The sequence below is a fragment of the Lissotriton helveticus genome, chromosome 9 (genome assembly GCF_964261635.1).
Source record: "Lissotriton helveticus chromosome 9, aLisHel1.1, whole genome shotgun sequence".
Taxonomy (NCBI): domain Eukaryota; kingdom Metazoa; phylum Chordata; class Amphibia; order Caudata; family Salamandridae; genus Lissotriton; species Lissotriton helveticus.
The window spans coordinates 129601189-129627126 of record NC_136070.1 but is presented as its reverse complement, the minus strand read 5'-3'; the positions used below and the strand labels follow the sequence as shown (position 1 = coordinate 129627126).

The 25938-nt window shown below is 46.8% G+C and overlaps 1 protein-coding gene across 1 annotated transcript in view; it reads right to left on the bottom strand.

The window, feature by feature from the left end:
• RTF1 (RTF1 homolog, Paf1/RNA polymerase II complex component) overlaps positions 1-25938 on the bottom strand; it is a 371191-nt gene that overhangs the window by 273702 nt on the left and 71551 nt on the right. Inside the window, exon 10 of the mRNA XM_078659620.1 lies at positions 18683-18770. Coding sequence (XP_078515746.1) covers positions 18683-18770 — 88 coding nt within the window. The remainder of the gene's footprint in view (positions 1-18682; positions 18771-25938) is intronic.

Below are 25938 nucleotides of genomic sequence, written 5' to 3'. Positions count from 1 at the left end.
TTCTTTCACCACTGAAGTCTGACAATCTAAGTCCTGGATTTTCATTCTAGTGCCGAACAATAGTTCGTATGGAGTGATACCCTTTAGAGAATTTCTTGGCAGATTGTTAAGACTACGTTGGACACTTGTTAGATGTTTGACCCACCCATCACCCGACCGAATACCCTCGCCGTTATAGATTGCTTTATGTCACGTTTTTTTCTTTCCACTACCGCATTACCCTCAGGATGGAAGGGGAAAGAGTACCGCATAGCAATGCCCATGCTGGTCATGGCCTCCTTGTAAGCTCGAGAGCTAAACGCAGGACCCTGGTCAGAATGTAGCATGCCAATTGCGTAGGTGCCGATAAAGACTTGCAAATCTTTTATAACAGTTCTGGCGTCAGCCGAGCGCTGGGGCCTACATCTTAAATGAATCTAGTCTTAATAATTATGGGACCGCCTTTTTCCTTCTGGATTTTTGCGTATAGATAGCCTGATGCTTTCTAATAAGGGTATCTGGGCTGGTGTCTCGTCTGGTTCACCACTGCAATCTCTATTGCAGTTCTGACAATTAGTTGCAAAGTTGTAAATTTGCAGGCACATCCCCGGCCACCAGTATTGTGATTGTAATTCTATTACAGATTTCAAGATCTCTTGGTGCCTCAGACCCTGTCCCATGTGTGCTTCTTGAATCAAGTAAGCCCTCCTGTTCGTGTTTGGAATTACTCTATCCCCCACTCCAGGGATTTGAGCAAAAGGAACGGAGTTTGCATCAATTATGTATTTATTTCCGAGTTTATAATTTAGAGGTAACGCCGCATAGTTGCCTTTCATTGAGGCTTTTACCGCTAGTAGCGTTCCACCGTCTATTTGTTTTTAGTACGCTTTTTTGTAGCTACGGAAGCCGGTTGAACCGCTGCCGCTGTGGCTCTGTTAGCCAATGAATTCCCTGCAACGTGAATGCCATCACGTTGATGCTCAGTGTATGTATCACGTGAGTCATTCGTAGTTTTTTTCTGCAAAATAACTAATTGTTCCCATAGCTTTTTATGCTTTATTGTGGCACCTGTGTCATCTTTGTAACCGTTTTTGATCCATGTCGGCATGTCATTATTGTAAGACCTGACGCAGTAATGCGAATCGCACACTATTAGTGTGGGGAATTCGCGATCAGCATTTTCAAGCGGCATCATTAAAGATCTTATTTCAGCTCGCTGAGCTGTACAGTTTCTGAGTGATTCAGTTTTGGTGGTTATCGGTCTGAGTTTACCTAAGCGCCAGCGACCTTTAACAATCGCGCACGCTGCATTGTAGGATTTTTTATCCACATCGTAGTGTTGTGCAAATCTGTCCATGTAGATTACACAGGTGTACTGTTCTAGAGGCAGAATTTCGATTGGCAGAGGATATTCATGTTCGTATTCTAGATTTTCTAGTTTTAACATTTTCGGATCAAAAGCGTGTTTCACGTCTTCTGCAGCAAGAGAATTTTCCCATTGTATCCATTTTGGATCTAATGCCACAGCATTCGGAATGCGTGGTCTTGTTACTGCCTCAAGGGCTGATACTGCTGTTAAAACAGATATGCTCTTGCCTTGGGCTCTTTCTTTTGCTACAGCAGTTTGAACCGCAGTTGGAATTTATTCAGTATCACTGAATTTCATTTCATCTTGTGTGTACAAGTGTGATTTGTAAGCTATTGGTACAGTTTCTCCCTTATTAGAGGTCAGGTACGTGAAACCGCATCTTCCTGGGATGACTCGGATTACAAGGTTGCGTTCATTTGCGCGTGTTTGCAGTTTTGTTGTAGTTAACATGACTGTTTGTAATGATCTTACAATTTCTGTGTGTTTCGGAGTCCAATTAATTGGTTTGAAATCAGGTTTTATTAATTCAGAGAGAGGTTTAACCCTCTCTGCATAATTTAGAATGTATGTTCTTCCGAAATTCAGGAAGCCTAGTATTGATTGTAAGTTCTTCAGCGTTTTTGGAGCTTGGAGTACAGCACACTTCTCTAAGAAGTTGTCTGCTAGGCTTTTGCCTTCACTTGATAATTCATATCCTAAAAACAGGACAGTGAGATGAGCAATCCGTGACTTTTTAAAGTTGAATTTATACCCTTCAGCTGCGAACCCAAGTATTATGGTGTTCACTCTTTTCAAGTGTGTCTCCAGGTCGTCGTCTGTGAGATAGATGTCATCGACATAAGATAATGCATCATCATCATATATTTGTAGTAACTCTGTTACCCTTGCTGAGAATAATCCTGGGCTGTTCTTGAATCCCTGTGGGAGTGGACAGAATTGTTTTTGCGACCCCATTGTTGAGAAAGCCGTCAAATACCTGCTTTCAGGTGCAATGTTTTGACAAAAGAAGTCATTTGAGATATCTAATGTTGTTTTATATTTTTTGCGCACAATGTTATTCATTAGTGCTGCACTGTGTTAGTTTTGTACTGCAAATGTTTTGCAACAGGAGTTTAAGTGTCTGTAGTCCAAAACTAGACGATATGAATTGACTGGCTTGGAGACAGGAAACAAAGGATTGTTCATTTGTGAGGTGCATTTTTCAATCACCCCCTGATATTCAAGTTGATCTAAGATCTCCCTGACTTTTTTATTTTTAGCTTCTTGCTTAACAGGATACTGCCTTTGGGCAGTAGGTTGATTTTTTTAACTGGATTTTATGGTGAGGAGAATCCTCATCCCATCATACATGATTTTTATATAATGCAGGAGCTTGGGCTACTGCCCATTGTCTTGCAAATGTGTATTTTTTATAAATTGGAATATGATTTGAGAAGGCAGGCATAATCATTTCTTCGCCATGTGGGCACTCCCTGACAAACTCTGGTGGCCAGTCTTTCTCAGCTAACAGGATGTCGTAGCCTTTCGAAAGGTTATGCCAAAAGAGACCGTTTATTTTCCTAGTTTTATCCCCCTCTATACGCAATGTTATTTCATATAATTTATGGGGTTTGCTAACTCTGGTGTCTGCAGTTTCCACTTGAATGTATTCATTCGTATCCACTGTCTCAGAAGATTCATCAGGATCTTGCGAGCTATGGTCACTTCTGCTGCGCTGTCTAGCATTGTCTGGGCCCACTCTCCGTTTTTCAGTTGTGTCCTCCGAATCCTCGGCATGTTTTATTTTAATACTAGCCACCTTCTTTTTTGTAAATTGTAATTTTTTACTTTGATGAGCAGGTTCCTTGTCTTTGGACTTGACGTGCTCTTCTTTGTGTTCTGACCGTCCTCTTCTTTCCGATTTATGTGAGGAATTCTGAAAAGATCGAGAGGGACGTGTATCAATATCTTGATATCTGTCAGGTTTTCTCAATTTATCCCTATCTCTAAGGTTGTATCTTTTCTCAGAGGGCTCTCTCTGGGGAGACTTGCTTCCTCGTTCTGGAGATCTATCTCTCCGTTGAGGAGACCTTCTTCTGGACTGAAACCGTTTTTCTCTGGGAGTGGATTGTTTATTACCCTCCCAACTCTTTTTTGGAGTGTTCAGATTATTTTTAATAAATGTTTTTTCAGGATTTTCAGTTAGTTGCGGTTTTAGTGGTTTCCCACCCAAACTATCTCTTCCTAGTTCTTCATAGGATTTTTCTATGATTCTGGAAAGTTCAAAAGGTTGTTCTGCTATATCTGTTTCTTTCAATTTCTGCAGGTATGTTATATCGTCCATTGCCAATTGAACTAATTCTCTATATGCCTTTGTTAATTCTTTTAGTTTAACTAAAGGTTCTTCACTTGACATCTTTTCAATGTCGGGATGTGGTGTGTAGCTGGCTAGAACCGGCCACGTGGCTCCTAGTCTACCTAGTGGACCGAGCCTGGTGATGTGATTTTGATGTTTTAGGGCGCCATTAAACCAGAGCAGGTGCTCTTGGTAAGATGGTGGGATTTCAACATCCTCGAAAGGGGCGTATTCCTCTGGAGGTTCCTCTATTTTGTAATGGTGGAAATCTTGTGTCACAGCGTTTGCTGCTGGAAATTGTATCTATGAATAGAATACCTCTGTCTGCCGATATTCATGGGCCTCAACCACAAATAGGACTGTACCGCCTCTCGATGATAGTCCATTTTCTATAAGTTTAAGAGTTATAGTTCTTCTTACATTGACCGGAATGATTATAGCATTCGGGTCATTCTGTTGGAGAGTTGTGTCATCTAACAACAGTTGAGATGCTAAAACATCTCTTTCTTTATCACCTTCCGGCATATTACTGACAGAAAGTTTTTTTTTTTTGTTACAGAGCAAGTTTCAAGGAAACAAAGATTAGGTGCACAATATTTTGGAACACTGTATCCTTCAACGTTGACTAAACCAAAAAACTAATACATAGGAATCTCTTCCTACTAAGTTCCGGCGGATATTAACCTTTTACCCACTCCATACGTCTATTGGAGTTTTTACGGGAAAAGGGGTCTGTGTGAAAAAGCACGACTGAGTTACTCTAAAGTCTTGCGTTAGATTATCGCCTTACCAAACGTTGGGCACCATGTAGTGTAGTTCCTATATTCCCAATAGGCTCTGCGCATTGGAATAACATACAGCAGTTTAGACATAGGACTGAGGTCATCTAGGTCTCTACTGACTATGTTAGACTTAATTAGGTTCGCCAGCTAGCTCAGAGGTCACTAGAAACTTTCTCGAATGAACAGGAAGGAGTTAACTTTCCTGATTAGACAAGAAGGGATTAGTTTCTGACAACCGCATAAACATGACAACTTTGCTCCCTCAGAATAAAGAGTATATCTCTAGAGTTGTGTGAAAACAATAGACAGTTATTTCACTCAGTCAATCGTGCATACTTAGTTTCACCAGAGTGCAGAGAAATAGAGAGACGGCGTTTTCAATAAAAGGTGTTATTTATTGAGCAGTCCTTTCTCATGCGAGAGAAGTGAGTTGCCACAATTGCAATACTTATCATGAAGTAAAGTGCGTACAGTAAAAGTAGTATTATGAAATAATACTGTAAAAGCATTGCTATGGTTTCTTAGCCATACGATACTTTAAAACGGATAAAATATATACATACATGAAAACATTGACTAACTTACTCAACTGGTGCTTCTAAGATACGCCTACCCCGGTGTACCTGACCTAAGCCTAATACGTGGCAAGGAGTAAGTAAGTTTAAGTTAAGTTGGTTTTTGCCAAGAATCTGAATCAAGAATTCTCTTAGGGTTTTATTCAGCTCCGTACCTTGGTTCTAGAATTAAGGAGGTCTTGTATCTCTCTCTCAGGACTCGATCTCCCAGCAACCAGCAAGTGTGACTGGAAACACCGGAGCTGGAATTTCTCGGCAGGAGAAAAGACAGCGTCTCTCTCAGTGCGTCAAATGGGAGGGTCGGCTGCCTTCGGCACTCGCATCAGCTGGGCTCTCGGGCAAGTAGATAGCCGCTCTGCTCCAAACCACCGTGTGTTTGCTTAAGGCAACGTTGGTATATTTATACCTGGAAGGTGCCGGGTTTGACGTAAGGTTGGACATAAGACGTCTCTAAGAACATACAGTTCTTTCTGGACTCCATGAGTTCTTGTGCAAATCAAAACAAAAGCAGGGGGAATTCCCCGGCTGCTGGAGGCTTGGTTTGTTTAAAGAACGCGTTGTACTTTCTAGGAGTCTATGGGAGTAGCCTTGCCGTATTTGGACTGCATTGGCTATGACTAAATATGGACATGATTCTTATGCCTTTATAAGGATATGTTTCGTTATAACCGCATAAGGGCATGAATCGGGGATATTTAATTAGGGTCCTAGAGACATTCTCAACAGTCTAGCTGGCCAGGGATCACTAGGTGACCCTGATTTGCATTTCAGCCAGAGGCAACAACCAAAATAGTGGCGAACTCAGAGAATACTGGCACGGTCTGGCTTCGGTCCTCAACAGCGTTCTCCTCCCTAGGAGGAAGGTCTACAGGGAAGGAGGCATAGATCAGCAATATTTTCTCCTCAAAGAAATTAGGAAGATTGCTACACGTATCCACCGAAGGAGCAATAGGATGCTGAAGTGCCGTTGGGTTGGTGAAAGATTTCAACACCGTGAAAACTTCCCTAGAGGAAATCCTAGCCCTGGCAATCTGGTTGCCCAAAAAGTCTCTTCTCTTAATAATTAGAAGTTTGCAGCATTCTTTTAGAGCTGCTCTATAGTCAATCTTATCCTCCGTGGCGTAGGCTTTCCTTCACTTGTGCTCCCGTCTTTTACAGTCACTTTGTATTGCCCTAATATCCTCAGTAAAATCACAGAGCAGAGGGGGTTGCCCTCGATGATTATACAAGCTTCAGTTGGCAACTTTATCCAGGGCCTGTGAAAACCAGGCATTCAAGCTAGAAATGCTGTCCTCAAGATTATTAGTGAGGAGGGGCTCAGAGACCTTAAGAAAAGGGGTTCGGGACTCCTTAGAGACCTTACTCCAGTTCCTCTGCAATCCCATTGAGCGAGAGGTAACCCTGTGCTTGGTTTTCATATGTAATTGGAAAGGGATCAAAAAATTATCTGACCAATCACCGGGGCAGACGTATCCACCGTAAACTCCGGTAAACTGGAGCAAATAAGGTCAAGTATATGGCCTGCTTTGTGCATGGGAGATGAGACCAGTTGGGTCAGGTTAAAACCCGCCATTGACGATACAAAGTTAGCGCTATGAGAGCAGGAAGGATCGTCAACATGAAGGTTTAGATCACCTAAAACTGTGAAATTGGAGTAGCGAGTGCAAGCAAGGGCGATATGGTATGACAGGATGGGGGTGAAACTACGGCCACAACCGGGGGCCTGTAGAGAAGAAGCCCCGTAAAAGATTCAGAGGAGGACAGATTTATGCAAAAAGAGAGACCTTCAATACTGCCCATCTGACTGAAGTGGGTAGTAGACGTAACCCAGATGTCTTTGTGAATGATTGCCAGGCCACCCCCGGTTTGTTAGCTAGCCTATTCACACAAACTATACGATAGGCTAGATAAACCAGGGGGTGGCCTGTCGATCATTCACGAAGACATCTGGGTTACTTTTACTACCCACTTTGGTCAGATAGGATGCAGGCGCCCATAAGGCCCAGCAGCCTCAGGGTCATTCTCACCAAAATCCGGAATAGAGGCTGGAACATCGGTATCATAGCCCGAATATCCTGGACTCGCCGGTCGGGAGGATAGGCCCGAACCTTTGCTGTGTCCAGAAAAGCTCTGATGAAAAGGAGCTTCTGAGAAGGGTTCAGGTGCGACTTCGGCATGTGGACTGTGAACCCCCAGCGAATGCAGGAGATCCGCCGTAGTCTGGAGGATTGTGACGACAGCCTCTTGAGAGCTCCCATTCAACAACCAGTTGTCGAGATAGGGGAAGACTGAAACCCCTGATCGGCGCAGATGAGCTGCGACCCCCGCCATCACTTTTGTGAACACCTGAGGGGGCTGGAAAGACCAAAGGGGAGCACGGTAAACTGCTCATGGTCGTAGGTAATGCCTATGGGCCGGCAGGACGGGGATGTGAACATAAGCGTCCTGCAAGTCCTACCATCCAGTCTCCAGGGTCGAGGGAGAATAGGACCTGAGCAAATGTCAACGTTTTGGACTTCTCCTTCCGGAGGAAGCGGTTGACATCCCCGAGGTCTAAGATAGGGCGCATGGTTTTGTACTTGGGCACCAGAAAGTAGTGGGAGTAGTAGCCACGACCTACTTCTGGCACAGGGACTCGGTCGAAGGCTCCCTTGGCCAAGAGAGCCGCAACTTCCTGACGGTGAAGGGCCAAGTGATCCTCCGGCATGCGATATAGTGTTGGTGGCATGAAGGGAGAGGTAGACTCGAAGGGTAGGGTCTATCTGCAAACCCCACCTGTCCAACGTGATGTTGTGCCAGTGGGAAAGGTGATGGTGGATCCTGCCACCCACTGCCAACTGGAGGCCCAGAAAGGTCAGACTAGGAACGTTTGGAGGCTGCTGCAGAAGGGGGACCTGGTGGAATGGCCCGCTAGCTGGCCCCCAGACCCAGGGCAGTGGGTCCCACATCCCTGCAGAGGCTGGATAGCTTGCGCGGGCCTGTGGCTCTGCGCAGAACGTGGTGGGGTACCCCTTCTGTAGCCACGAAAGGGGCCAGAAGCAGACTGCACGGGGCGAGAGGTGGTAGCAAGGCCCAAGGATCTGCCGTAGCCCTAGAATTCTTGAAGCGCACTAGCACATTGTCCATCTTGTCACTAAGCAAGTGACGGCCATCAAGGGCATGCCCAAGAAGCCAGTGGACCTCAACTAGGCGTCGAATCTCAGGGCTCCCAACGTTGAAATCCTCCTGCCTAGCGAGTCAGCAGCAGTGTCCAGCCCACAGCGAATGGCAAACTGTGCTGCATCCCTTCCTTCAGCAACTGCACGGGAGGGTATGGCCCGGGCACTGTTGCAGCACCTGCGCAACCATTTCCCACACAGAGTGGATGTAGCTGCCCAAGAGACATGCAGTGTTCACCAACCGCAGTCCTAAGCTGGCAGAAGAAAACATTTTCTTCCCAAAATGATCCAGCTTCTTGGATTACCTATCTGTGGGAGGAGTAGGAAACGCGCATTTGAACGTTGAGGCTTGGACCACCAAGCTCTCAGGGGAAGGGTGTTGGGAGAGGAAAGTGGGGTTGCCCGGAGACGGGCGGTGGCGTCACACTATCCTCCTATCCACAGAAGCTCCTGTGCTGGGCCTGGACCAGGTGCCCAGTAGGATGTCTGTGAGGGCCTCATTGAACTGCAGCAGGGGCTCCGAAGAGGATGCTGCTGGCTGAAGCACCTCAGTCAGGTTAGTCCTGACTGCCACCATTAATAGCTCAAGACCCAAGACCTCAGCTGCCCTACGCAACACCACAGCTTAGGAGGCTCCCTCCTCCGTAGCCACGGTAGGGGGGAAAAAGCATACCAAGGTCTGGGGAAGTGTTCACACCACTGGCCTCACCCAGTTCCCCTCTCCAGTCCGGTTCTCCCAACTAGTCTGCTAGAGGGTCAATAGACCCCTCCTAGTCCTCCTCACCCTCCTCTGGATGCCACTCAGGGCGATAAGGAACGCCAGTATAGAACAGGGATACAAAAACCTGGCCGGTGCCCATACCGGCGTCGGTCGACGTCAGTCCAGCTACATATCCATGTCGAGTAGGAGGCTGGTGTCGACGCCATATGGAGACACCAGTGGCGTCGGAGGAGGCAAAGGTGTCAAAAAGGGTTTCAGCGCCCGAGGTGGTATGGTAAGGTGACCAGTGCCGATCCGGATCCAGGCCTGGATCACTGGGGGCCCTACGGCGCGGAGCCGAATCCAACGGCATCAAAGACCTGGAACCCCCAGCTGAGTCCGCGGGGCTCGAGGTTGACCCGGCTACCCAAAGATGGAGTGGAGGGCTTCGTAAAAGCTACGAAGTTGGGCAGGAGTCGCCCCGGCTACTGGGAAGGGAAGCGTGGAGCCGACCCAACAGATTCCGCGGGCAGAGCTGGAAGACTACCTTCCACATACTGCGCAACATCGTCGATGGACGGGGAGAAGGCGAAGAGCAACGGCACTTCTTCACCTTCTTCTTGTGCTTAGACTTTCCAGAAGACGAACACTTCGAAGAGGAGTGATGGTGGTGACTCCGGGACCTCAAGAGGCGCGGAGCTGACGGCCAGGCCTCAAGAAGCTTTCAGGACCACTCCCACAAAGACTTTGGGTTCATGGCCCGGCAGTCGGAGCACTACTTTGGGTTGTTGTCGTGCTCCAGGCACCAGAGGCACACGAGATGTGGGTCCGTAAGGATTAGTTACTTACCTGTAATACTAGTTCTCATCCAGGGGTATACTCAAAGTCATAAGCTATGAATAATCCCCGCCCATGTGCGGGATCCCGGAGCATATAGAAAATACAAATAAATATATATGTGTATATATATATATATATATATATATATATATATATATATATATATATATATATATATATATATATATATATATATATATATATATATATATATATATATATATATATATATATATATATATATATATATATATATATATATATATATATATATATATATATATAAAAACATATTTGCAGCCTAAAACATTTCCTAACTGGCAAAATTGCCGCAAAATTACATAAATTAGCATACATACAGTAGTACTCTTCCAAACCCTAAGGAAGAAAGAGAGCAGAAAACATTTGTATACAACAATGCTTTATTGCCATAGGAAAAACCTGTAATTGCAGGCATTTGCCAGTAGGCTGCAGTAGAGTATAAAGCAAACAAAGAAAACTGACACCTTGTCTTTAAGGCATTAGAGTAGGGGTACCGTGCCTTTAAGACCTGAAGGCAACCCCCTGCTCCCATGGTGCACCACAGGTGACAGTTGGGTCAGTTCTTTTTGGAGGTGCATAACACCTGAGGAGATCCACAATAAAACATCTCATAACTGTGTAACTCTGCTCGTCCGGGGAGGTGGGCGGGAGCTTATGACTTTGATGAGTATACCCCTGGATGAGAACTAGGATTACAGGTAAGTAACTAATCCTTCTCATCCAGGGGATACTCATCAATAGTCATAATCTATGAATAGATTAGCAAGCTCATACCCAAAGTCTCGCGGACGAGCAAGAAGTATAAAAACTTCACAGAATGACTAAGACATATATTGCAAATACATCTTATGCAAATAAGTTCCTTAACAAGGCCTGCCCTACTCTGGCATCGGCCTGAGTATCTGAGTCCAGGCAATAATGGCGGGTAAAGGTATGGACAAATTTCAGAAATAGGAACATTACGAAGGAGAGCTGTAGTGGAAGCTTTCCCTCTAGTAGAATGTGCATGGGGTTTACCCTGCAAGGTCTTGTTAGCTAGTTGATAAGCTAAAGCTATACAGGAGACAATCCAGCGAGAAATGGACCTTTTGGAAGCTGACAGGCCAGTATTAGTACTGCCATAATTAACAAAAAGCCGGTCAGACTTCCTAAGAGGCAGGGTTTTTGACAAGTAGAACTTCAGGACCCTCCGGAGATCTAGGGAGTGTAATGACCTCTCCGGGGGAGTGGAAGGATTAGGAAAAAAGGTAGGTAAGGTAATAGACTGGTTGATATGAAAGTCTGAAACTACCTTAGGCAGGAAACTTGGGTGCGTTCTTAAGACCACCCTGTTGGATGAAAAACTGTGTAAGGCTCCTTACAACACAAGGCCTGGATTTCGCTGACCCTACGGGCAGAGGTAATCGCCACTAAAAAAGCAGCTTTCCAGGTCAAGTGCCTGCAAAGAAGCCTTATGTATAGGCTCAAAAGGAGCACTCATCAGCTTAGTCAGGACGATATTAAGCTCCCAGGGAGGGGAGAGGGACCTCACCGGTGGGAAGACTTTAAGACCTTCTAGGAAATCTTTAACTACAGGCATAAGGAAGAAAGATGTCTGATTAGGAGACTTCCTATATGCTGTGATTGCAGCTAAATGAACCCTGATGGAGGGGTATTTCAGGCCTGATCTCGCTAAATGCAATAGATATGGAAGAATCACCTGCTCTTAGCCATGTACCGGGTCAAGAGAGTGCTCATGACACCATAAGAAGAACCTCTTCCACTTGAAAGCATAGGACTTCCTAAAAGAGGGTCGTTTTGATTCCTTAAGAATAGTCATGCAGTCTGCTGGGAGGTCTAAATGTCCATACTGGATGACCTCAGGAGCCATGCCGTCAAGCGAAGTGAAGGAAGGTTGGGGTGAAACACCTTCCCCTGGTCTTTGGTCAACAAGTCTGGACGGCATGGTAGGCGCCGGTGCGGAACCTGCGACATCTGTAGAAGATCGGGGTAGCACCACTGGCGTGGCCACTCTGATGCTATCAGGATCATTCTGGTGTTGGTCCTGTAGAACTTCTGGATCACCGCCGGGATCAGAGGCAGGGGAGGAAAGGCATAGAGTAATGTATGCGACCAGCTGATCAAAAGACCGTTCCCCAGTGATCCCTGTTGGGGAAACCTGGACGCGAAGACGGGGCATTGTGCATTGTGCATTGGCCGCGTCTGCGAACAGATCTATGTCCGGTACGCCCCAGCACCGAAAAACCTCTTGCGCCACTTCCTCGTTGAGCACCCAATCGTGCGCTTCTACGAAGATTCTGCTTAGGCAGTCTGCTTGGACGTTTTGAATTCCTGGTAGATGAACTGCCACGATGGACAGACCTCTTGCTAGGAGCCAGTGCCAGATGGCTTGTGCTTCCAGAGACGACTCTTGACCTCGTGCCTCCCTGTTTGTTCAAATAGAACATAGTTGTTGTGTTGTCCGTTTGAACCTGGAGGTAGTTGGTGCGCAGAGAAGGATAAAGAGACTTGAGAGCCAGATGAACTGCTCGAAGCTCCAGGAAGTTGATATGGTAGCCTTGCTCTACCTCGGACCAGAGGCCTTGAACTTGGAGTCGGTCCATGTGAGCGCCCCAGCCTTGAAGGGAGGCATCCGTGACAATTGACTGGGACGGAGGAGGCGATGGAATGGCACTCCCCGGAGGAGATTGGATCATTTTAACCACCATCTGATCGAGTCCCTGGCTTCTTGAGGAAGCAAGACCCGGTCTTCCCACTGATCTGATCTCTGAGACCACTGATCTTCGAGGGCTTGTTGCAGAGGCCTCATGTGAAGGCGAGCATTGGGCACGATGTAAATGCACGAGGCCATCGATCCCAGAAGAGAGGACACTTGTCTGGCTGTGGGGGCCTGATTGTCCAGAAGAAGGCGACCCTTCAGGAGCATAGATGACAACCTCACCTCCGAAGTACACACGCTTGCCTGTAGTGAGTCCAGAGAAGCACCCAGGTAGTGGATCCGCTGGGAAGGGTTGAGAACTGACTTTTTCAGATTGACTTGAAGACCCAACGAGTCCATCAGTTTGAGGCAGAACGAGAAATGGTTTTGAAGCAGCGACGGAGTGGAGCTTTTCAACAGCCAATCGTCTAGATATGGATAGACGAAGATCTTTTTTTTGCGAAGAAAAGCAGCCACCAACGCCATGCACTTGGAGAATGTCCGAGGTGCAGATTTCAGGCCAAACGGCAGCACTCGATACTGGTAGTGACGGCGTCCGATCTGAAACCTTAGGAACTTCCGATGCTTGACTGACACTGGTATGTGGAAGTAGGCGTCCTGCAAGTCGATGGCACACATCCAGTCTCCCTGATGAAGATGCGGGAAGATCTGGTGCAGGGCGAGCATGCAGAACTTTTCTTTTCGTATGAATTTGTTTAGCATTCAAAGATCTAGAATGGGCCTGTATTCCTTGGCAGTTCCTCGTTTTTGAACCAAGAAATACCGGGAGTACACTCCTTGATTTCTGTGAATGGAGGGAACCTCCTCTATGGCCATCTTCTTCAGGAGGACGGAGACTTCGTCTTGTAGCAATTGACTCTGGAAACGTGGGAGGTGTCGCGCCTGAAGGAGGACTTGCGGAGGAGGAGATTTGAACCTCAGCAAGTAACCATGCTGCACAATATTCAGCACCCATCTGTCTTTTGTAATGGATTTCCACTCTTTCAGATGATGAGAAACACTCCCTCCCACCGGAGTGGCGAACAGACGTGGAGGAAGCAATGGCTCAGGGCTTAGGAGGTTGCTTGGAGGAAGACTGCTGCTTGTTATTGCCACCTCTTCCTCTGCCAGGACGACGCTGCTGGAACTGCGTCTTCTGCTGAGACTGGGATTGCCACTGAGGGGTTTGAACCCTCTGCTGGAAAGACCTGTCTCCCTGGAGAAAGCGTTTCTTGAATTCCTTGCGCTTTTCTAATCCCACAGCTTTGACGGCGTCCATTTCCGCTTTAATTTTGGACATTTTGTCGTCTGTGTGTGGACCAAACAGAGATTTCCCATTGAATGGCAAATTCAAAATCTTCTTCTGGACGTCTGGTTTGAACGACGGGAACAAATACCATTTGAATAGCCATGGGCCGCAAGGTCAGAGGCATCCACTGCGGCGCTAATAACTTGATTGGCTACCGGGCCTCCCTCCTGTATAATCTCCAGAAAGTCTTGGCGATCTTCCTTGGGGAGCTTGTCTGTAAAGCGAGTCAGGGAGTCCCAAAGGGACCTGTCGTACCTTCCAAGCAAGGCAGAGGTGCTAGCCACCTTCATAAATGAAGAGGAGGTGTTGCATACCTTCCTACCACACGAGTCCATAAGTTTACTATCTTTTTCAGGTGGTACCGAGGAAGAAGTAGAGCCTGCATGGGACTTCATGGCAGCCGCCACAATAATGGAGTCCGCAGGAGGATCAGATCTGAGGAACAAGGGATCCTCTGCAGGGGCCTTGTACTTTTTGGCTACCAGAGATGGAACAGATCCCACCACTGCTGGTGTGAGGAAAGTAGCCATAGCCGGTTCTAGGAGGCAGGGGACCAGGGGCAGAAGAGGCCTGGGCACTGTGCGATGATGAAGAGTATCAAAAATCACGATAGTGGGAACCACTGGAGTATGCAGCGTAATGTTCAGCTTTTTTGCTCCCCTGCTCAGAACATCGGAGAAAGTCGGAGGTCATCAATTGGAGAGACTCGGGAAGGAGGCGTAGATGAGAAGGTCGGAGAGTAATCTCGGTAAGACGACCTAGATGAGGACGACCTTGTGGAAGATCTTGTACGCCGCCTGTTATGGGACCTGTCACGATTCCTGCTGTGACGGTCTCTGGACCTAGAGCGATGTCTTGATGGAGACCTTGGTCTTGGCCGTACTGGAGAACGTGATCTGATCCGAGATCTTGGCCTGGTTGAAATCCTGGGACTCCGAGGAGATCTAGACGGTCTGACCGGCGTTCTTGCCGTAGACGGAGAATATGTATGGGAGTAACCCGAGCCCGGGCTACTCTGACCTCCAGATAGAGCCCCTTGAGGATGCTGAGACACCAAGTTGCGTGGTCTGTCCGCAGATCTGGGCGAAGGTTCCGGGGAGATTTCCACGATATTGAAACGAGGAGATGATGACTTGCCTCCTGAAGATCCGGAACCAGGGGATTCCACCACTGCCGTCACTTGATCCCTCGACGGCGAAAGCCTCGACGTCGAAGATGTCTGGGTGACTAGTGGCGTCGAGTGATATGCTCTCGACGGCGATCGATCACGTCAAGAAGGGCTCGACTGAGAACCTCGACGTCGATCTGGAGACTTCGACGTCGATCTCCCTCGATGTCGACCAGATGGAGATGCTCCACGACGTCGTATCGACGACGACTCTCGACGTCGTGTCGACGATGACCTTCTTCGACGTCGCGTCGACGGCAACCTTTCCTGGCGTCGCCTCGGCATCAACCTCCTGGACGTCGAAGGATGGGATCTGACAGTCCCTCTCGACAGCGGCCCGCCAGCCAGCGGCGACCTGGATGCCGTCCTAGCTCTCGACGCCGATCCCCTCCGGGGCGGCGGAGAGTGTCTCGACGTCGACGGAAGCCTCGACGTCGACGGAGACTTAGATGTGGTAGCAGGCATGGACTTCGAGCCCTAAGTATGGCGCCTCGACGCCGACTTACTTGACTGCGGCGGAGATCTTCGACGTCGTGAAGATGATCTTGGCCTCTTCGATGGCGACCTCGACGGAGTTCTTCGACCTTCCTTCCTCTTCCTGGGGACAGGAGAAGCGGAATGATGCCGTTTTTGGCCGTGCTTGCTTGTAGGAGAAGATCTGGGGGCTGTAGAAGCACCCACCTGGTGACTTTTGTCCATCTCCTGCATGGCATGAAGTCGAATCTTCTCCCTGTCGCGAAGAGTTCGACTTTTAAACTTTTGACTGTGATGGCACTGAACAGGATTGTGTGTAGATGGAAGGCACACAATACACACAGAATGTGGGTCATTCAGAGCCATCTTTTTGTCACAAGAAGGACATTTCCGGAACAGAGCAGGCATTCTGACAGGACATTTTTGTGGGTTACCACAGAAAAATAAATCAGAAGCATTATTTATCCCAAAAAGTCGAATAATAAGAGAAAATTCTCTCAAAAACACAATTTCAGTTGAAAACTGAAGAGCTCAAGCTCCAGGATCCTCACAGAAGGAGCCGGAAAAAAGAACTGACCCAACTGTCATCTGTGGTGCACCATGGGAGCAGGGGGTTGCCTTCAGGTCTTAAAGGCACGGTACCCCTACTCTAATGCCTTAAAGGCAAGGTGTCAGTTTTCTTTGTTTGCTTTATACTCTACTGCAGCCTACTGGCAAATGCCTGCAATTACAGGTTTTTCCTATGGCAATAAAGCATTGCTGTATACAAATGTTTTCTGCTCTCTTTCTTCCTTAGGGTTTGGAAGAGTACTACTGTATGTATGCTAATTTATGTAATTTTGCGGCAATTTTGCCAGTTAGGAAATGTTTTAGGCTGCAAATATATGTTTTCACATATATATATATATATATACATATATATTTATATGTATTTTCTATATGCTCTGGGATCCCGCACATGGGCGGGGATTATTCATAGATTATGACTATTGATGAGTATCCCCTGGATGAGAACTGACAACTTGTGACAGGAGTCAAAAGGTTTGAAGCCAGTCTGCAAATGTGACATCCCTTGCACCAGGAGTCGAACGACGTGAAACAAGAAGTTGACAAAAAGTCAAAAAAAGACTAAGTGTACCGCTCACTACGGATCTGCGCTGGTTGGCACAGAAAAAGAAAGAACCGACGTCTTCATGCAGGGGCGGCGTCCCAGTAAATACCTTCGACGTCATTCTGGCGATCACGACGGGCACAGAGTCAACCAACGCTACCTATCGACGCACAGGGGTACTGCTAAAAAAAAAACTACAGATCCAGTCTGACGCCTGGGGGTAATTCTAAGGTAAGGAATCCATAACTAATAGTCTCTTTCAGATATAAAGTACAAAGTATATTTTTCTAAAATTGATCAGGATCTCCTTACTGAGTCAAGTGTCCATTATTCATCACTGTTGTGCAATAAATGTCTTACACTCCTCTGTGATAGGCGTAAGGATGCTCGCCCACACTACCACTAATAGAGCACTCTGGGGTTTACATTGAGCCATGTACACTTTTGGGGAACCCCTGGACTCTGTGCATGGTATTACAACCTAGTGCACTATCATATACAGAGCAGAGTTCCTACAGAATCTACTTTTCTCTTGTACACAAAATAAAACATATTAAAAACTTCATGTTATGTAGCTGATGCATGGGCATGCCTGCTCGCGGGAGCCTTCCGACCACTGCAAAGTTCCCAAGCAGCACACACCAAAATGATTGCATTTATTCTCATTTCCTTGTTTCACATAACCAACAGTTGCTGGAATACATGAAAGGCCCTAATAGTGCTTTTTCTAAATGCTATAGAGCACAGAGATGCTAATCTGCAAAACAAATGCAGAAGTGGCCACACTTTTGCTGCCGGCAAATTTTTTTAATAGCTTTTTTCTGAAAGACACTATGCAAAACTACTACAAGCATGCAGTATTCTAACATATAAATGAAATTAGAGTATAGAAAATGCATCCAATAGAAAGAACTACAAAGTTTTGCTGGAAATGTAAACTTCTCCAAGATGCTACTTTTTAACGAGAAGCAAGGTAAACCTCGAGAAATCTACTTGCCCACTTGCTATGGTGAATCAAATTTCATCTAGGCAAGATATTATTAGAGACCAGTCTGGAGAGAGAGCTTGACCTGGCAAACAGGTGTTTTGTTAATTCAGAAAGAGCAATAAAGATGCCCGTACATCTTGTTTTTATCTTGACACGTTCGCTATGCATTCAAAGACAGAGGTCAAATATAAAGCTTAAGTTTTAAAACAAATTACTGCTTATTCTATTAAGGAAATTAGTGTTTATATTTCTTTCTCTGACTGCAAAGTTAGAAGATCTTGTAAGGTGAACTGTCTGACAATCGAGCTGGGCATGCAACATTTAAAAAGCTAGTAAATTAACTGCACAAATATTTCAGTAGTTAGGAAAGCATTTTTTTGTAATTCTAAAGTAAGATGGAAACAAAGATTTAATAGGATCAAACCAACTCTGAATACTTTACTGAATGATTAATATTTTCTGAAACCAGATTTCCACACATTATTATTTGGACGCAGTATAGTTTTATAAGCAAATCGTCTTGCAACTAGTAAAGGGTGAAGCCATTTCAAAGGAAAATGCTTGTCTGTAAATTAAAGTGTGCTACCACATCACGCTTTATTAATAGATTTATTGAAAGTGACCATTTTAAAATATGACATAAGAAACATTTCTGCCTTTGCCAGAATGACAATGCTATTAGTGAACTAAGACGAAAGGTCAGGGGTCACGTGTACCCTGAATGCGGGCTATAGCTTTATTATACATAGAGCAAAATGTGAATTAAGTCAAACGAAAAGCTTTTTCATACAGCTGAAATTACATTTGAAAGTGTGCCGGTATGCGATATTGAAGAAAAAGGCGCCTTAGTGAAATAAAATATTTGTCTTGGACCACACAGTTTGAGATTAGATTATGGGTCAAGCGTATTACAATTAGGTCAAGTAGATTATTCAAGTTACTAGACATGCAGGTCTGGTAACATTTTTCAAGGTTTGCAAGGTTAAGGTTGGTTCATATGTCAGAGCTATGAACCGGTCGTTACTGGTTCGAGTTAGCATTTCTTACAAATTATTACCATTAATCATTCTGGAATTCAAATCAAAAGCATAGCAAGTTAAGAGGGATGAAATTTAAGCATATGAGGGCAAACACTCACTAATTTGGCCACTTACTGCTTCCTTCCACTTCATGAACTCATTTTCTGTGAATTCCTGATTTGAAACAAACTCAAGGCGAAATACCCGTGTGTCATTGCCATGCCTGCATTAAGAGAAAGTAAATCAGTTGGAGAAACATGCTACTGTGAATTGATATGTGCACTGCTAAAAAAGCCCAGTATATACATCAAACTGAGTTGTACTTTGAGTCCAGCAAGTTAAGTGTCTAGAACAACATTTCTCTACTATATTAAGTAAATCGATAAACAGCAATCTTCTCACAGAGAAAGAATAGCAGCAGATACAGTGGACAAAAACATGCAGCCAGAGTTGAGAACAAATGGAGAACTTCTACTACACAACCCTTGTCAAATGTCTGCTATGACACAAAACAGAAGCACCCGATTCCACAATGACACTCATTGTTCGCGTTAACTGATAAAAGAAACTACTTCTTCATTTATGTCTACTGTGGAAGAAGACTAGTTTCAAACAAGTGCTCTACTTAAAGGACCATGAAATATGAGCAACTAATATTTGTCAATAAGACAGAAGCCAGGATAGTCGAGAATGAAATAATCAACTACAATTTAGTAATCTTTTATACAAATTACCTTTCTTTGCCTATCCAGAAAAGCTGCCACGGTCTCAGCTATCGTTATACAATACGCTGACCACATAACATCATAGTCTGTGCAATCATTTTTAAAAACAGGGGTCCAGCAGAAGCATAGCTCTCTCAACTCATGCTGGTGCCCACTGTAATCAAGAGATCAATAGCAAGGCCTGCATATTTTCACAAATGCTACTGATAATATACTCTGCTTCTCCATTAAGAAAGCAGCAAAGAACAAGTTACTTACCTTCGGTAACGCTTTTTCTGGTAGATACAATATCTGCCTGTGGATTCCTCACTTTGTGAATATCCCCTTGCGTCAGCAACATTCGAAAATTATTTTCGTAGCTTCGCGCCAACGTGGACTTGGACATCATAGAGGCACGGCATCGCTCGCGACTCCGCTGACGTCACCGACGCCTATAATAGGCCCACGCCGGCGTGATGACATCAGTTCCGCCCTTTTTTCCGTGCCTTCGAGGCACACGGACGGACCAATGACAGTAGACATATACACAGTATACGCAGTACAGATATCAAGGTAACACACACAGTGTGAAGCAAATGCAATAAAACATTTGAAATAAATAACTCCTTGACAATAAAATAAACACATTATAGAAACTCTGGAGTAGAAGAGTGGACAACGGGGAGGCGGGTGGGTCAGTGAGGAATCCACAGGCACATATTGTATCTACCAGAAAAAGCGTTACCGAAGGTAAGTAACTTGTTCTTCTGATAGATACATCTGCCGTGTGGATTCCTCACCTTGTGAATAGAGTCCCACAGCAGTCCCCACTCCCGGAGGAGGGTGTCCACTCTTCTAGACCAGTAAATCCTGGAGAACAGAGCGAGCAAAGTGACCGTCCCTCCTCACCTCGGAATCCAAGCAGTAATGCTTCGCGAAAGTGTGGAGGGAAGACCAAGTTGCCGCCCTACAAATATCCTCTACAGGAACACCTCTAGCCAATGCAGAGGTTGACGACTTAGCTCTAGTAGAATGAGCCCTTATACCCTCTGGAGGTTCCTTGCCGGCCAAAGAGTAGCAGATCTTTATACAGAGGACAATCCATCTTGATAAAGTTCTTTTATGGACCGCTCTTCCTCTCTTGCAGCCAGCAAAGCCAATGAAAAGCTGGTCATCCAACCGACAGTCTTTAGTTCTGTCCAAGTAAAAAGACACCGCCCTCTTGGGGTCCAGATGGTGTAATCTCTCCTCCTCCTTGGAAGGGTGTGGGGGAGGATAAAGGGTAGGAAGGGTAACAGATTGACCAAGGTGGAAAGGAGTTACCACCTTAGGCAGAAAAGCAGCCCTGGTCCTAAGAACCATTCGATCAGCATGAATGGACAAGAAAGGGGGCTTGGAACTAAGAGCTTGAAGCTCACTAACCCTCCTTGCCGAGGTTATCGCAACGAGGAAAACTGTCTTAAGAGTCAAAAGCCTCATAGGACATTTGTGAAGAGGCTCAAAGGGAGCACCCATCAGAAAGGTCAAAACAAGATTTAAGTCCCACTGAGGCACAACAAAAGGAGTAGGAGGGAACTTATTCGTGAGGCCCTTCAAAAACCTTAAAACCACAGGAGATTTAAAAAGAGAAGGCTGGTCAGGCAAGCAGAGAAATGCCGACAGCGCTGAAAGATAGCCCTTCACTGTGGTAACAGCAAGCCCCTGTTGCGCCAGAGAAAGGGCAAACTGGAGAACATCAGACATATGGGCTCTCAAAGGGTCTATAGATTTCTCTCCACACCAAGTGACAAATTTAGACCACCTATAAGAATAGATGGACTTAGTGGAGTCACGCCTGGCTGACAAGATGGCATCCACCACATCAGGCGGGAGAGAAAAAGAACTCAGGTTGCCCCGTTCAATCTCCAGGCATGAAGGTGTAAGGTCTGGAGGTGGGGGTGTAGAACCTCTCCATCTATCTGGGAGAGGAGATCCACCCTGTGAGGGAGACGGAGCTGTGGGTGAGAGGAGAGGTGGAGACGGTCTGAGTGCCACACCCTTCTTGGCCAATCTGGGGCAATCAATATAACTTGGGCCCGGTCTTGGCGAATTTTCCTCAGAATCAGAGGAATCAAAGGTATGGGAGGAAACGCGTAAAGAAGTTGCGAGCTCCAACTCAACTGAAACGCGTCCCCCAAGGCTCCTTGCATCGGATACTGGAGACTGCAGAATAACGGGCATGGAGCATGCTCTTGAGTGGCAAAAAGATCCACCTGAGGAGTTCCCCACGTCCAAAAGACGTGACGAACTACCTCCGGATGAAGCCTCCACTCGTGGTCGGCAGAGAACTGCCGACTGAGACTGTCTGCACGAACATTCTGAACTCCGGCCGAATGATTTGCCATCAGACAAATCTGATGGTCCTGAACCCAGGACCAGAGACGCTGAGCCCCCACTCCTCCCTGCTTGTTGATGTACCACATCGCGGTCGTGTTGTCCGTCAGGACCTGAACCGACTGACCGCGAAGGGAAGGGAGGAAGGCCTTGAGCGCCAGACGTATCGCCCGCAACTCTAGAAGGTTGATATGAAGCAACCTTTCCGCTGGAGACTAAAGACCATTGACCTCCAGATCCCCCAGATGAACACCCCACCCTAGAGTGGATGCATCCGTTATTACCGTGGCCACCAATGGAGGAAGTTGAAAAGGCTTTCCTTGCGACAGATTGCCTTCCACGCTCCACCAAGACAGATCCGCCGCAGCCTCTCTGGAGATCCTCACTGACTCCCTGAGATCTCCGTTGTGCTGATACCACTGCCTGCGGAGGCACCACTGGAGTGCCCTCATGTGCCAGCGTGCATGGTTGACCAATAGAATCCAAGAAGCCATCAGACCGAGCAGGCGAAGGACCTTCAGGTCTGGAACAACCGCTCCATTGAAGAATAAAGGAATCATTTCCTGTATGTCGCGAATCCTTTGAGGAGGAGGGAATGCACGACATACAGTAGTGTCCAGTACCGCACCTATGAACAGGTTGCGCTGGGAGGGCACCAGGTGAGACTTGGGTACATTTATCGAAAAACCCAACCTGTGCAACAAATGAGTTGTCTCTTGCAGATGATGGAGCACCTTCTCTGGCGACTCCGCCTTGATCAGCCAGTCGTCCAGATACGGGAATATACGAATCCCCGACCTCCTGAGATGTGCTGCCACCACTGCCATCACCTTGGTGAAGACTCGAGGCGCAGTAGTAAGACCAAACGGAAGAACCGCAAACTGGTAGTGTTGCGACCCAACCGTAAAACGGAGATACTTTCTGTGCGACTTTAAGATGGGAATATGAAAATACGCATCCTGCAAGTCGATCGACACCATCCAGTCCTCTTCCAGCAGCGCTTGAAGAACCTGTGCAAGAGTGAGCATCTTTAACTTTTCCTGTTTCAGGTAAAGGTTCAAGATCCTGAGATCCAGGATTGGCCGTAACCTGCCATCCTTCTTGGGGATCAGGAAATACCGGGAGTAGCACCCCTGACCCCTTTCCTGCTCTGGAACCACCTCTATCGCACCTTTTCTGAACAGTGCCAGGACTTCTTCCTGCAGGAGAAGCAGGTGGTCCTCGGAACAATAACCCTGGCAAGGAGGGTACTTTGGGGGAAACTCCCGAAAGAGAAGAGCATACCCATTCTCTACGAGATTGAGAACCCAAAGATCCGATGTTATCAATTCCCAATCTCGTAGGAAATGGGTAAGCCGGCCCCCCACTGGGCCCACATGATCCGGAATGGCGGATCTAGGGCTGCTTTGCTGCGTTGGCAGGGGGCTGGGAAGGGGAAGAGGAGGAGGAGGAGGAGGCTTGACGGCCTCGAGAACGGCCTCTTAGCTTGCCCCTATAAGACCTGTACAGCGTGTTTTGCTGCTGCTGTGGCTGCTGCTGCGTAGATTTGTAGGATCGAAAGGAAGATCTGCTAAATCCTCTAGTACGCCTTCCATAAGTGCCCCTGGTTTGAAGGCCCAATGATTTGGCTGTCGCTCTGCTGTCCTTAAAACGTTCTAAAGCAGCGTCTGCTTTCTTGCCAAACAAGCCAGATCCATCGAAAGGGAGATCAAACAATGTAGATTGGACATCTGAAGAAAACTCACTAGACTTCAGCCATGCAGCTCTCCTCGTAGCTACAGAAGAGCCCATGATCCTTGCCACAGAGTCCGCCGTGTCTAACCCACTCTGAATCACCTGCCTTGCTGCAGCCTGAGTATCAGAGATAACTTCTTGGAAGTCTTTTCTATCCTCCTCAGGTAATTTGGGTACCAACTGTTTAACAGTGTCCAAAAGGGCGTGAACATAACGACCCATCAGGCAGGTCGCATTTGTGGACTTCAGCGCCATACTAGCAGAGGAGACAATCTTTTTAGCAGCCTGATCCTGCTTACTCGACTCCTTTTCAGCTGGAACTTGAGGAAAAGCTCCTGTTGATCGTTTGGAACAGGCAGCCTGTACCACCAAACTCTCAGGTAGAGGGTGAGTGGATACAAATTCTGGGTCTTCTGGAGCAGTCCTGTACCTTCTGGCAACAGATCTAGACACAGCTGGAGATAAGGGTTTCTTCCAAACCTCTAAAATAGGATCTCTAAGGGCATCATTAAAGGGCAGCAATGGTTCAGTCACCGATGAGTGAGAGTGAAGAACCTCCGCGAGTAGATTTGACTTGAACTCAGCAGTAGGTAAAGCAATGTTTAACAAATTTGCTGCTTTTTTAATTACAACGTGGTAAGGAGCCACATCTTTTGAGGGATCGTCTGTTACTGAAACCAAATCCCACTCAGGGGACAACTCAATACCACTGGCCACCGAAAGATCCTCATAAGGGTCATCAGGAGCCTGTAGCTCACCCTCCTCCAAATACTCTTCACAGTAGCTCTCTTCTTCCATCAGCCTCTGGGCTTCACGCCTCGACCTGTGCTTCACTTTCGAAGCCGTCGGATCTACTGTCGACTCCGCCGGAGCCGGCGCCGAGCCTGACGCCGGACGAGGAAGACTTCCACGACGTCGCTCGGGATTCAGCATTAAAGATGATGGAACCGGCGTCGAAGGATTCGGTATCGTCGACTTCGGCGTCGATGGCTTCGGAGTCGAAGGCCTCGCCGGTGTCGGAAGATGCCAATGCGGCGCCGGAGCCGGCATAAGGGGCATAACGGGCATAGGTTTGGGGGACACCCAAACCAAATGCCATCGGACCCGTGAGACCAACAGGCATCCCAGAGGGGTACATAGCCCTGGAGTAGATACCATATATCGCATTAAGAAAATGCGTCGGATCCTGACCCGGAGTCGGGAAGGTTGTATACGAACCCCCAGGTGGATCTCGAGGGTGCGGAGTCGATACGACGTCGACCTCCTCTTCAGGCTGATGCACCGGAGTCGATAGACCTTCGGGCAACGGAGCCTCTCCCTCTCCAACTATCTCCTCCTCACCTTCATCCTCCCGATCCGGAGAATGGGATGGATCCGGAGATGGATTTGCGGTCTGCTTCGGCGAACCAGGCGAATTCGCATGCGACGCCACACCTCCGGCGTCATGTTCTTCCGAAGCTGAAGACACCACTTCTTTTTCTACCAGCTTCACCTGCGACTTCGGCTTAGAACCCGAGTCTTTCTTTGAACGATGTCAGGATTCATGAGATCTTTTTCGATGCTTCTTTTTTGAAGACCTCGAAGCATGGGCCGAGGACGAATCCGAACGCGACCTCGAGTGAGATCTTGACCTCGAGCGTCGAGTCCGCGATCTCGATTTCTTCTTCTCCTTACTTTCTTTAACCTTTGCAACAATAAGCTTAGCTTCTCTCTCCCGGAGGGCCTTAGGAGTGATCTTCTTGCAGGATCGGCAGTCTTCGACGTCGTGGTCGGAGCTAAGACACCATAAACAGCATTCATGCGGACCTGTAATGGACATAGTCTTGCCGCATTCCCCACAGGCCTTAAAACCAGTCTTCTTCGAAGACATGTTGAAAGAGGAGATAAAGGAATACTAACAATGTAAAGTAACAAAGTTACAGTTAAAGCTACGGACGACCCCTAGAAAACCGCTAGCGTCGACGACGCGGAAAAAAGGGAACTGATGTCATCACGCCGGCGTGGGCCTATTATAGGCGTCGGTGACGTCAGCGGAGTCGCGAGCGATGCCGTGCCTCTATGACGTCCAAGTCCACGTCGGCGCGAAGCTACGAAAAGAATTTCCGAATGTTGCTGACGCAAGGGGATATTCACAAGGTGAGGAATCCACACGGCAGATGTATCTATCAGAAACATATTTCTCCAAGGAGCACATCATTGCACCTTATCAGCCATACAAACTCCATTAGTCGCTGGCAACCGGACCCTTCACCCCACTCACTCACTTACTGCCATATCATAAAAGCAAAACCACACAATTCCCTTCCCTTTACATAGTTCTTATGTCCTGCTATTTCTGCGTACAAGTTTTCTGCTACTGTCATAGTAATGAAGTTACTGAACTATAGCAATGATCTTTCTGGTGGATATTCGATCTACTTGCAAATTCTTCACCTTTTGAGTATCCCATTGTACAAGACTGGCATTCAAAATGTTGCAATAATTCTCCTGCACAAGTAGATGGAGTCAGCTCAATTTCAATGTTGGTTATTGAACACATGAAGTCACTGGAGCCCCATCACACAACCTGGCACCATGACA